Genomic DNA, 14,350 nt, shown 5'->3' with positions numbered 1-14,350 from the left:
TACACACCCTTCGAATATTTCACAAGTTGCAAACCTAGTTTTGAAAAATTCTACACCAACATTGAACTATGCGCTTGGTAATACTTTTTTAGAGTTATACCAAGTAATCCTTTGGAAATACTAAGACACATTATTTTTTTCTCTTATCTCGTTTCAAACCCATAAAAGATTATTACATTTTCTTTCTTTAAAAAAAGCTTAAAAGTATGTACTTGTTTTAGATTTTATTTTATTTTTAATATTAGCACTAAATTTTCATAGTTTTGCACATATGCTAAACGAAGTACAGCAGATATATAAAAAAAAAACTCGCTACGCTCGCTGAAATGAGACTTTCTCTGTTTTCCTTGTTTTTTGTTGCCATCTGCTTCGACGATGCTTTTGAAGACACATTTCTCAGAAACATTGTTGATCGTTCAGCTTCAGTTAGGCGGATGTTGTATAGAGATTCGAAAATATCCACTATAGGTAAATAGTCTTCATTGTGAAATATATTTTTTTTTCTTTTTCATTTAGCACAATCGGTTTTGTTGTTGTTGTTTTTTTTTTTTTTTGAAGTTATATGCAGTTTATTTTAACGTCCTAATAGTATTAAATATCGATAAAAGTTTAGACAAGACAGCAAAAAGATTTGAACGATTTTAGTTTTTTCTTCTTTTTTGTATTATTCAGTAAGATATGAACGGAGAGTTTTGTTTAAAATTATAACTAGCTTAGGACATGACTTGACACTACATTTCCGTGAAACTAAAGTGTCGGAAGATAAGTTTGGTTTGGTGTTGGTTGCCTTTCCTTGGAGGGGCAATGCCTAAATGTTGACCATCCCGCCATAGCTTCCGGTCGGAACCGGGGGCACCGGATGATCATTATTACTGTCTCCTCTGGGTAGATCATCGGATGCCACCGCCGGCGGTTTTCCGGCAGCAGAATCTGTCGATGAGGCACCGGATGCCGACGATGACGTCGAAGAGGCCGACGTTGATTCGTACTTCTTGATGAGGGCATTGTTGTGGGCATAGGTCACTTCCAGTCTGCGGAGGGTTCGAGGATTTCGTTTGGATTCAACAACAACATTTTTTGAACATGAACTTGCCAAAGCGGCTTGGCTTATGCGATGGCTTAGGCTAAGAGGAGATGATGGGCTTGTTATTAGTTGATGGCGTTTGCTGGCTAGTTGGTTATTTTGGGGTTTCGCGATCTTTTTTTGGTTAGCTGCAAGGGGAGAGTGCGGCGATGGAGGCTGTGCATTGAAGCGGGTTTATCGATTGCGGTTCGATGCCAGGCCTTAGTCAACTTTTTGACCTGGTGAAGTAAGGTGGTTAGTACATGAGCTGGAAGGAGCAGTTGGCGTTCTACGGTGGACGAAGATTTTAAAATGGTAGGCAATAAACGAAGCAAATGAGGTTAGATTCTGAGTACAGTTTCTAACTCATGAGATGTTCAGACAGACACGCGAATGAACTTCTTACTTTGGCACTTCGAGTGGTCGTATCAGGCTTTGGATGATCTTCCGGTTGGCGGACAGAGCCGGCCCGCTGACGCAGATCGTTGCCGACTTCAGGTAGTTGACCAGGTCTTTGGTGTAGTGCTCCTCGGCCAGCTCCTTAGAGACCTGCTTGTCCTTGGAGGAGTTGAAACTGAAGGGGAATACTTTGCGGAACTTGGAACGGAGCCCTGTTAAAGAAGAAAAAACGTCAAGTAACTGCCAAAATATATTATAGCATCTTTTTAAGGCATAAGTCGGTATTATTATTCAAAAAGTTTCAACAAACTTATCTTCATCAGCAAACGTGCATAAACAGTAGTTTCATGAAATAATCTTCAGGATTGTATCAAAAGTTTTATAATTATTTTGATTTATTATAGACATTTTACCACTCCTGATGTCTTCGTGTCTTGAAAAAAAAACACTTTAATACTAGGTATAATACAAAAAAAACTACCACTACGACTTTATAAAATTAATTGTATCCTTTTTTGTCTTTATTAAAGAGCTGTCTTGTCTTGTCTTTATTATTCAACCTTTGGCGGGTTCGTCTCTACGATCTTTTTATACTCCGTAGAGTTTACAATTTCCGTTTTCTTATATACATTGTTTCATTTCAGTATGTTTGTATTCATTTTACGTCCGAAGACTTTCAAAACTTCCTTCTCCTAGATTGAGGGGGGTGGAACTCGATCCCCGGACCTCTGGCTTATAAACCAGACACGTTATCCATTAGGCTTAACGACCACCCCAATTTCAAACTTTAAAAAAAACCTCGAATATTTAAGCCTTATCTCCCCTATGCGCTTATTAATTGGGACGCCAAGAATCTCGAATATTTCAAGAAATATGTGTATGAAAAATATCTGCAAACTAGGGTGGTCAAGAAACGGGACTGTGTTTCGAAATCAAAACCTTGGGGGAAAACTTCCGTGACACACCGAAGTGACGTATAGATATGTATGTCATTTTCAGTGTTCGCCAATAAGAACGTTTGCGGAAAATGGGGTAAAAGAGAAAATTGACACAAACTTAAAAAATCCTTGGCCTGCCCAATTTCAGCCGATTCGATAAACAAATTTTAATTAGATTTATTTAACTAGAGAGGATTTTAACAGTAACTGTCATTCGTCCTCTGAGGGAATTTGATAAACTCTACACGTATAGAAGAGGTTGCAAAAATCCAATGCCTATTTAGCAAATTGCTATGCCGAAAATGCGCTGAAAAGTGTAATGTAGGGGGGGAGTTGATATAACGCCCCATGTGACTAATGCGCACGCCTCGGGTTTTCAAGAAACTTTAACATTTTAGACTAAATACTACCAATTCATTTTTAATGCTGTGATTTGCCATTGCAAGTATGATTTTTTGCTTAAAATGACAATATTTTGTAAAAAACTCACAATTTAGTTTTATTTTCATTTCGATGTTTATTTCAAAACACTTTGAATAAGGTGTCACATAGCGAAGAAAAATAAATAAGACAACATTTATTATACATCAATAGAGGATAATCTAAACTATGGTTTTATGAAAAAATTTAAAACTAAACTTGCTAGAACACGCTTTTTTCATAAAATACTTTTAATTACATTATTTTTTAGAACGGCCAATTTCCATTAAAAGTCGGTAGGTCACTTTACATGTGTTAAAAAGTATAAAAAGCCACTTCTCAGGAATAATTCAGCCAAATAAATCAGTCAAAAAGTTTTTAGATAGGGGAGAGGCGGGCTATATGCGCATATTAAGGAAAGCACTCATTTTCTCCCATATTCCAAAAGATAGGAGTCTAAAAACTATAGCGGAGAATGAGGATACTTGATCCCTGGGGATACTTGATTCCTTAGCTATATCTCGAAACTGGAATGTCTTACAAAGATCAAATGTTCTAGAAAAATGTGCCAAAATGAGCAAAATAACAATGCTTGTAGTTTAAAAAATTTTAACAAAATAATTGTTTGAGTAATTGAACTTTGTTTGAAAAATTTCACAAAATGTAACTTGAACATCTTTTTTCATCACTTTAAAATGTTCCTTACATGGGAAAATTATGAAAAAAATATTTGTTCCAATGTATCAATCGTTCGAGCGTAAAATGAACTTCATAATGCCATATTTTCAAAGCAATGGAAAACTCTCAACTTTTTTCAGAAAAAGTTTTCTAAAATGTTGATTATGGGTACACTTGATCCCTTAGAGTTGGGTACAATTGATCCCCCTTCCAAACGGCATATTCTTCTTCTGAATTGATCGTTATGATTGCTGATTACGAAATTACTAATATTTATCCAAAAACTAATATTTATCAAACAATCGTCTGAAGAAAAGAGCAAAAATAATTAATTTTCTCTTAATTATAAAAAAGCGCCTTTAAGTATGCAATGTTATTAGCGTTGAGACAAAGTTATAGAATTTTATTCTTATGTCTGCTATAAATTGTAAAATGAGAACAAACATGACCGAAATAGTCAATTAGCATTCAATCTTGGGGTTTTGTTTGATTTTTATACAAGGATGAGGGCTTCCTGAATAAAAGATCAAGTCTCCTTCAATAGGGGATCAAGTCTCCCCTAACTTCAGAAAAATCGCAATTTTTTTACTCCCACGAAAATGCCTCTAGTTCATCAACGGGTTCAAGTATCGTTCTAATTTTTGGAGCATAGAAACTTGAAGTTACAAGCTGTCAGAAAATGTCAAAGACGGCAAGTTGCTAAATTTTTCCAAAAAGATATGATGAAAATAAGAAAAGGGGATCAATTATCCCCACTCTCCCCTATACACATGAGCGGACATCTGTTTTATACACGTAAGAGCAATTTTTCTGTTAAAATCTCTTACAATTTTAGTGAAAATAATTTTATAATAAAAGAAGTCAAAATAGCCGATTTCCGAAACTGGCGGGCTAAATGCGCATATTTCTGTTTTTAGCTATAATTCATTAACACTTGCAATATTTCGATATTATTCGATTGAAAATGGTAGAAATGGATGTTAAGCATACGTCAAGGCTGAAATTTTGGTGAAATTTTTTACATCACTAGTTCTTTTGCATGAAACATAGTTAAGTATGCCATATGGCCATATTTCATGGTAATATTTTGTTCATATCGTATTTTTATCGGATCAGTATGAAGTTCTTTTTTTTTCGCTGTAAGACCGTGATTTGAGCGTAGATTCAATGTTTAAATGATAAAAAGTAAAAAATTTATAAAACTAATCTACTTTTCTTAATATAGGCATTTAACCTGCCTTGATATGGGCATTCAGAACCTGTCTCTTATTCCAATATCTGATCATTTACTAATTTGCCAAAAGCATCAATTTGTTGAATTTCCGATTTCCAGATGAATAAGAAAGAAAAACCATTAAAACTTTTATTTACAGAATCTGTACGCACGATAATTAAAGTTCAATATATTCTAACTAAACTGACAAAAATCTTGTTTGAATTTTTAAATTTTTTCGACTGTATATAACAATTTAATTTTTTCATGCCATATGTTAAAAGCGTATTACCCTCAAACTGCACTGATTAGATATGAAGAATCTCCAGCCATATCGTCAATCGGCTGTATGCGCATATTACCCAACATGCGCATTTAGGAACACTTTCCCCTATTGGTGTTTTTTCGGTCTTCGGCTGTTTTATGGTGTGCTCGACTCTATGCAGGCCGCGGCAACGATATACAATCCTTGTGGGGCACATCTCTCAGATTTAAGCTTTTTTCCTCAGATTTAAGCTTTTTTCTTAGATTTGAGCTTTCATCCCCTATGCTCTCAAGGCAAAAAAGCTAAAATCCGAGGATAAAAAGCTCAAAAACGAGATTCACTAACACTTAGTTAACACGTTCGTCGCCACGCTCATTTTGGTAGTTTTACTAGCCGGGCCTAAAGAAATTTTCAGAGAGAGAAAGCAAAGAGGGAGCACTCCCATATTTGAAACGTGTGGAGAAGCTGAGCGGTAAAATCAAGTAAGAGAGCGTCACACGCTTTTTGATGTGACGGGGCCCCCCAGGAAATACACCCGTCACCCGAATATGGGTGCCGTGGCGACGAACGTGTTAAAAGATGTTGGTCACACGATACACAGACAAATCCTGTATCGTTGCCGGAACCTGACTAAACCACAGAGATGCAAAGCTGCTTTTTGCTAAGTGTTAGTAGATCTCATTTTTAAGCTTTTTTCCTCTGATTTAAGCTTTTTTGCCTTGGGAGCATTGAAGAAGAAAGCTCAAATCTGAGGAAGGGTGCTTAATCGGAATAGTGCACGGCACCCGTCCAAAAAACGAATTTCAAATCAAAATCAAATCTGAGAAAAAAAGCTTAAATCTGAGGAAAAAAGATTAAATCTATGAGATGTGCTCCCATGTCCCGGCAACAATACAGGGATACGTTTGTCTATGTATCGTGTGACCAACACATTTTAAATAAGTGCTAGTGATTCTCGTTTTTAAGCTTTTTTTCCTCAGGTTTGAGCTTTTTTTGCCTTGAGAGCAAAGTAGATGAAAGATTGAATCTGAGGAATAAAGCTCAAATGTGACGAAAAAAGCTGAAATCTGGGAGATGTGCTCCACACGATTGTATATCGTTGCCGGGACCTGGTTTTAGTACCTTTGTACACCTTACAAGCTTATATTTCAAAGGAAGCTCATTTCGCCCAGAGTTTTCTCAACTTGCCCCACATAGTGACTGATTTTCAGCTTTAGCAAACGTTTAAAATGTTTTTTCAACGTTACTAACTTTAAAAAAATTCTAACCCGGCACGAAATGGACTTCTTGAGTGTCTGAACACGATCCAGTGATGCAACTCACACATTAGAAGTGTTTTGTATGATTAAACATGCGTCTTCCTTAAGGTGCCCATTATACCTTTATTTCCCTACCTACCAAATTCTTAGGTATAGACTGGTAACTTGTATCTTAATGGTTTTTAACATATATTTTAATGTTCTCATTCAACCAAAAGAACCAGACTAGATTCTCTAGAAGATTAGCAAATCTACGATAGATGATCTAACAAATATGTATCAAGCAAAAGTAAAGATGAATCTGAATATTTTAAATATACAGTACCGTTTATAATTGTATAGAAATTGGAAGCACGCGCTCTGTCACTTTGAACTTCCATAACTTTTTACTCTTATGATAGTTTTTGATCAAATTTTCTGCGTAAGATAGATTAACTATCACACTATTATATCACAAAATTTGAGCTTTTTAAAGATTGTGTGGCCAGAGATACAGTAATTCTACGAAAATCGGACTTTATGGACTTTTACCATTCAAACTGCGATATCTCAGAAACTTCACAACGCTTTTTATTGAAATTTTGCTGAGTGGTTGTTAAAAAATTAAATTAACATGTCTGAAGTTTTTAAAAGGTTTATAGATGGGATCAAAAGCTACGTTTTGTACAATAAAAAAAATAATAAATGATCTATTTGTGTTTTGAAATCAGAATCTCACAAAACTGTTTTAGATTTTTGATTGAAACAGATTTACTGGCTGGAAACATTCGTCCAAAATTCTATAGAAATCGCATTTTAAGATTCATGCTTGAAATATTGTACATCGCGTAACTTTTGATCTCATCGATAGAACTTTTCAAAAACTTCAGAAATGTTAACTTTATATTTCAACAATCTCAATGCAAAATTTCATTAAAGGGCGTTGCGTAGTTTCTGAGATATTGCAGTCCAAAAAGTCCGATTTTTGTAGAATTGCTGTATCTCTAGCCACACAATCTTTAGAAAGCTCAAATTTCGTGATACGATAATGTGATATTTTTAAACTGCGACCCAGAATTGGTCTTGACTCAAACATTCAGTCAGCGAAACTTTTTTTTTGTAGAGAAATGAATCCAACTGTGAAATTTCAGGGACTAGATAAGAGAAAATCGATGTTGAAAAACATGCGAAAAAAATTCGCCTTGTCTCCCGGTAGGACTTGAACCCACATCTTGCGCCTCTCCGGGGCCCATGTATTAACATTCTTCTACAGGAGACCAACCTGGCGTATGAATATTATACTGGTTGAGTGTCGATGTCTATCGGAATGAAGGGAATAGTTCTCCCATGTGATCATAATCATTTTTCTTGGTCTATTTCTATTCCCATCATTTTCATCTTACGGTAGTTGGAATCAAGTTTGGACATTTTTAAGCACGGCAAGATTTGCATTGCCTTCTCATATCCTGCACGGGTTGTCAGTTATGATGAGAAATGATGCGTTTGCCGTATTTGGATATCCAGCCAATTTCGGTGAGTCAAGACCCATCTCTGGGTCGCAGTTTAAAAATAGAAATAAGGCGGTGCCATTTGCATACTACATCATTTCACAAAACCTATAAATCAAGTAACTTTTTGTTTAAAAAATCAATAAAGGTTTTGATCACCACACTTTTCTATGGTTTTCTTTGATTGATAATTTTTCGGTGATTTATTTAGTGCGAAATTAAAACTGCTGTTTTTTTTACGTTTCGGCCAAAACAAGTTTTTTTTTCTGAAGATGGCTGAAGCTCAGTAGGCCGAAACGTAAAAAAAATAGCAGTTTTAATTTCGCCCTAAATAAATCATCGAAAAATTATCAATCAAAGAAAACCGTATAAAGATGAAATAAATACACTCTTCCGAAATTTGTGTTTTGGTCTTGGAATCTTTCGGATGTTTATTTTTTTCGAAATGTACATACCTACAATATCCCAAACTTTATTTATTTCCCCCTTCTAGTTTTTGGAAATTTCGAAAAAGGGGGGGGGGTGACAAAAGAAGGAATGGGTATTTGTTCCAGTCTAATTAAATATAAATTTCAAATATTTTACACACAGGACAATAATACCGCCTAAATGTACTGATTTTGTTTGTAAAAAAATCGAAATTTTAATTTATTTACGGAAATCCAATAAAAAAATTGACCGGACAATACGTTTTTACTAAAGCACTAATGATTGACCATTTTGATCCCTGATGAAGGTGTTATTCGACATCGAAACGTAGGATTGAAATAAATTTTATAAGAAACTGGACTGATTTGCCGATAATAAATTTATTGATAACATTGAGAAGCAGGACTTAAAACTGCAATTTCCACTTTTCTAGAGCATCGCATTGCTCGAATATACTGAAACAGTCTATAAAACCAACTAACTCGTGGTCCAATCTCGCTAGCTTGGAGGAATTGTTCCATGATCATTAGTTTCCGGTTTCAATTTTCTTTTCTTTGTAATGCTTTCATGATAAATAAAAAAAATCACCTAAAAGGCTCTAAAACATCGTTTTTAGTTCAAAATACACCTTACCTTAGACAATTTATCTCAAAACATCATTTACTAGTCTAGGGTCTATCTTATTGCTAAAAAGTTGGAAAGGGTGTGATAATATAGGAAGGGTATTGGTAAGAATGGGATTATTTGAAAAAAGTAGGTGGCGCTGATTGAATCACTACTTCGAATCGCTAAATGTTGTGTAAAAGTTAGTCATTCGAAGCTAAATTACTAAAAGCAAACTTAAGTCAATTCATTTATTTTTTTTTATTTTTGTGACACTCAAGGAGGCAAGGTGATGAATCCAAGGGTAATGGAAACTCGAAAAAAATCTACACTTTTTTGTGATTAGAATAAAAAATGAGATTCTCATCTTTTGGAGTCAATCTTTAAAACATCTTGAAATGCATCATAAGATAACACTCGAAAGGCATATCTTTTTTCAACAATATTTGAATGGAATGTCAAATCCAAAATTTTACTCACCATTTTGATTGGTAGATGGGGCAGCCAGGCTACCACTCCGGGTTGCCTTCAGGGAGGCGTTCTTCTCGATCGGCAAATTGATATCGTGAGACCATTTTCCACAGGGCGCTGACTTATCTAGCAGTCGGGCCCGGGCACACTGCTCTATCGTTTCCGCACAGGTGTGCCTAGAAAGTTTGATGGAAAAAAAATCTAGTAATATCACTTTAAAGTAAAAAAAAAAGTCTCCTTACCTGCCACAAAATCGGGCCCACTGTTCCGCCCTAAACCCTCGCCCGGAATCGGTCTCGACTGGCGATGCCCCTGTCCGCAGAAAGCAGAAGAGTAGAAACAAAATAACTTAAATGGAAAATATCCTTTCCGACACCGAAGTAGAACAATACATTGTAAACATATTTTCTTGGAATTTTTTTAGGTGTTATCTTTAAAATCTTCAACAACATGATTTTTCAGAAGGAAAAGTAAAATCCATATGACCCCTACCAGCGAACAGGAGCAGTTTGGCGCATCGCGTTCTTCCCTGAAGAGCGGCCTTCATCAATGGCGTGAAACCAAGATTGTTTTTGGGGTCGACGACCAGGCTGCGACACTTGGTGATCAGCATATTGACGATATCCGAAAGTCCTGGCAGAAAATGAAACAATTAAATAAAAATATGTAAAGTTCTTACACTGAAATCTAAAAATGTTCGGGTTTGAAAAGCTATTCTAAAATGAAACTGAAGTCCTTTATATGTTCGTTAACCGGGTTTAACGACTATCCTTTCCAGTGCCCTAAACTGCTAAAAAACTATTAAATCGACAAGAAAAAAGTAGATTTCAATCAATTGCAGAACCCATTGATGAGTCAATTGCCTCAATTAATTTCCCAACTGTCATTCAATACTCGCACCCATGTTGTCGACAATTGGCGTCAACTGTGTTTACTAATCGATTAAAATTTCGTTTGCGCCATGCCGAAAGACGCACTTAGAAATGCCCCCCGTCCAGCTCATGACAAATCAGTGCTGATGAACTGCATGGAATAATTAATTCGATTCGCTGATTTCGTAAACGACCACTCGATTGTTTGTTTGTTCAATAAATTTGTTTTCGGTTAACTCGATGTTTGCTATCGTATTACTGGAACAGTTCATATTCTTCGATCATCTTTTTTTTTAAATTTTGAATCTTAGGCATATTTGACAACAGAATGTTGCAATTAAGCATTGAATTTAAATATTAAAAGAAGTCATCCTTCGATCTTCATCCTATAATCTATTGAGGGATGCAACTTTTTTTCATCGATTTTGAACCAGCCTGATACTGTTGTTTTATCTGGTCTTCCGGTTTTACCGCTGGCGGAGGTGTGCCTCGCCCTCTGAATGTTCGATTTTGGATTTGTGCTTCCTGCTGAAGTGCAACGAGGTCATATGGGCCATCAAGTTGTTTATGCGTCGCTTTTTGAATATCAGACTGTTGCTCGACCACGCGACGTTATGTTGATGTTCTAGGAACAAGGAAGCGTACAAAAAGGCACGCAGCGTCGATTTGAATACATAATCGTTCGGATCGTAGGTGGTTTTGTTTGATTACTAAAACTACAGTTTATCCGGAAATAGTTGAATGAACTGGTGGAAAGTCCATTGAATTTTTACATAGTAAACTTATAGGTTTTTTTTCAGGAGCTTTTCGTAAAAAACTAATATTTTTAGTTTCGAGTTCAAGAAGGAAACGTTTCCAAATTTACTGGAAGCCTATAACGCCCATGAAAAGGTTTATGTAATATCTTAGTTTATAAATACAGCTTAAATTTTAGACAAGTTTATAATCCCGTAAATATGAAGGATATTGTGAAGAATATGCTCCAAGGCCGTAGCAAAAAGTGCCCCGAGTTTTGGTGACTGAATTTTTAATGTTATATTTTTGCCTGAATAAAATGTGAGCGTAAAAATGTAAAAAAATGACTATCTGATAGTGATTGTTCGAGAAGGCTTTTTACGTTAATATTTTTTGTTTCAAATCATATCTATAGAAAATTAAAGTATAAGAATCTTCAAAAATGGTATGCCCAATTTGTATTATGAAACTTTAAGCAATAAAATAGGTAACTTGAAGGGTTTTTAAAAAGAAAAAAATATTACATTTTTTAGAATCTGCTAAAACGCTTTATCCACCAAGTTCTTGAGCAAATTTGATTTATTTTTTAATAACGCAAACTCAATAAAAATTTGAAATTTTCAATTTTTTTTTTCATATTCTGAAAATATAAATAATATTAAACAACAATTCACACGCCAGAAGATCCAAGGATAGCATCCTTGTCTTCTAAGCCAACGGTCATGCACACATAGTATAATGCTCTTCAACATCTGTAAATTTTCTCCTCACTTCTCTATCCATCTTTACCAATTTCAGAACTACATTTCATTGATATGCCGAAAAATAAATTTACATAAACCTTTTTCTGAATTTTGAATCTGAATTTTAAACCTGAATTCGAAAATTGAGCTTCGAATCTGTATCCGAATTTACATACGATTCTGAAATTTACAAAAAATACGATTCCCGAGTCAAGTTTTAGAGCCCTCATTCATGAACCTATTATTTAAATTCTGTAGTTCAGTTTAAATCTAAATTCACTATTTAAATTATAAATTTTTATTCTGTATCGTGAATAAGAATTAACATATGAATTTACAAAGATCTGATTCTGATTTTCCATTTTGGATTGCCATTTCGAAGCTTTAAATTTTTGAATTTTGTGTAAGAAATAAGATTAAGAACTTCGAATTTCAATATAAAACAAAATTTTTCTTTTTACATATTCGGAAAACTGTTACCAAAATATTGAAAATGCATATGATCTTTAAAAACATGATTTAAATTTGATATGAAATGCAAAACCAAATTTGAACAAAGATTTCGAAGCAGCTTTTCATTTCTTATTTTTAATGATTAATCAAACTGAAAATCAAGAATCCTGAACTGGATACAGAATTCGAAATACAAAAATAGGAATACAATTTTGTTTATGGGGATTAAGGAATAAGAACCTCCGAAATGGGTTTAATTGAATTCAAAACTTGAATTTTGTCGAACAAATAAAAAATTTTTGTAAAGGTGTAGCAGAATTTCGGACTTGGGATGGATTTTTGAAGTTTTGGCATTAGTTTTTAGTCTCGATTGTTACTCTTATTATCATAATTTGGGTCTGAATATAAAATTTCTGTCGTCTTGTGGCCTTTAATACGTTAGCATAGGTTCGTGATCTTTCTGGCAACCAAAATCTGTAGTTCTGTACACCCATAGAAGAGGTTGCAAAAATCCAATGCCTATTTAGCACATCGCCGATAATGCGCTGAAATGTGCACTGTGCCGAAGATGATATGTTTGAAAAACCGTAACTGGCATAAGGACTCGCCTCCCAACCAAAATGATGACCACTACATTCAAGCGAAACAAGAAAAACATTTTATGGGATTTCCTTCCTATTGGATAATTCATCCCAGAAACAAGAAAATAAAAATATAAACTACAGCACCCGTAGGGAGAGTCGAACTCAAATCACCAATTATATCGTCTTGCAAGTCCGATATCCTAACCAGTGCGCTATTAGAGCTTCATGAAGGACGAGGGATATTTGTCATAGGCTTTCTGCCACCGAACAATCACAAAAAACGCACAACAGTGGCTTCCCGGCGTTTGGCCGCCTTTCAAGGTAGTCCTTTGTCTTGCGATGGAAACGGGAAAGGGAACGGGAGTGAAGGCAAAGGGAAACCCATTGAATGAGAACTGTGCTTTGCTTACTGCCTGCTATTACATACACACGCTACATATACACAGCTGCTAAAGCCGGGCAGCTTGGCCGGTGAACTGAAGCAATGTTTTGTTGTTGTTTTTGCTACATACACACGCACAGCTTAGCCGTGGTTGTTTGCCCATGGATTGAATTGAAGCAATATTTTTTTTGTTGCTTTTACTGCATACACACGCACAGCTTGGCCGTGGTTGTTTGCCGGTGGATTGAAGCGATTGAATTAGAAGGATGTTTTTGTTGTTGCTTTTGCTACATTCACACGCACAGTGCACGGTTCGCTGGCTGCCTGGTGTTGGCCGGTATTTATTTCCATCCTTCTTCGTCTTGTGATGCGATAGGGAGGGACGTGAAAGCATTTTTATTTTGTTTCTTTCAGACATACGCAATTCAGTTAACTTGGGAGATTAATGCCGGTGGGAGCAAATCAAATCAGCACCGGTCGCGTTATCTCCTTGTACCAATGATGCTATGTAATTGACTACACGCCATTGGCACAGAGGCTGAATTTTGGGTGTATTTTTCACGAACCGCTGTACGGCGACGAATTCATCGGTAGAAAACACGATATTCTCCAAATTTTTCATGCGCGGACCGCGTAAGCTGCGCCTTCGTCCTTTCTACCCGCTCTTGCTTCTGTTCAAACAAGAGGTCTTGAAATCTTAGGATCTTGTAAAGCTGGGCCTGAAGATCATCTTCCAAGATCCGACGGCGAAATTGATCCGGTGTATTAAAATCTATCGCCAATTTAGTGTAACCACGTCAAGAAATTCTCTCAGGGTGCATGTTGATGATCTTCACCATATTAGGGGTCGCTATTGTAACTTGACGATCCCCACCATACTATACTTGGGTACTTCTGATCTCCAGGTCTCTTCCAAGTGCGAGCCAAAAAAAAAATACATACACTCATTAGACATCTCACGAAATATGTCTTTCTACCGTTTCACAGCCTGAAACTAGGCAATCAAAGCACTACATTAAGGTTCGAGCACTATTTTTACAAAATAACACTTGATTACAAAATTAACTAAAATATCCTCTGACAACTTAGACATAAGGTTAACAAGGTGACAAGGTGTCATCTAACTTAGTTTTGTATACTTCGAAATAATCACTCCTAAAGTTTTGTAGCAGTTCAATTGCAGGACCCTGTATATTACAGTGAAACTATTCGAGATATTGTTCCCTTTGCTGTTATAAATCCAATTTTCTAGTTTTGTTTTCCTTGATTTCTAGAATTTTAAGTAGGGTAAGTGTTCCTAATGTGGCATGTGTACCTAATGTTAACATACTGTTCGATTTTGCCTGTTTTTGGCGT

At 35.7% G+C, this 14,350-nt stretch overlaps 1 protein-coding gene across 3 annotated transcripts in view; it reads right to left on the bottom strand.

Annotated features, from left to right (window-relative positions):
* Positions 1–226: 226 nt before the first annotated feature.
* The window catches only part of LOC129757967 (uncharacterized), a 152,165-nt gene continuing 138,041 nt past the window's right edge, over positions 227–14,350 (bottom strand). Inside the window, exons 6-10 of one of the 3 annotated variants that reach the window (XM_055755382.1) lie at positions 9,718–9,858; positions 9,468–9,537; positions 9,235–9,401; positions 1,470–1,674; positions 227–1,124 (exon numbers count right to left, since the gene is read on the bottom strand). In XM_055755382.1, coding sequence (XP_055611357.1) covers positions 809–1,124; positions 1,470–1,674; positions 9,235–9,401; positions 9,468–9,537; positions 9,718–9,858 — 899 coding nt within the window. In that variant the 3' untranslated portion in view covers positions 227–808. Of the gene's footprint in view, positions 1,353–1,469; positions 1,675–9,234; positions 9,402–9,467; positions 9,538–9,717; positions 9,859–14,350 lie in introns of all 3 variants that reach the window. The other 2 variants (XM_055755383.1, XM_055755384.1) reach the window with 2 other exon arrangements.

Source organism: Uranotaenia lowii, chromosome 3 (assembly GCF_029784155.1).
Source record: "Uranotaenia lowii strain MFRU-FL chromosome 3, ASM2978415v1, whole genome shotgun sequence".
Taxonomy (NCBI): Eukaryota; Metazoa; Arthropoda; class Insecta; order Diptera; family Culicidae; genus Uranotaenia; species Uranotaenia lowii.
This window is presented reverse-complemented; position numbering and strand designations above follow the sequence as displayed.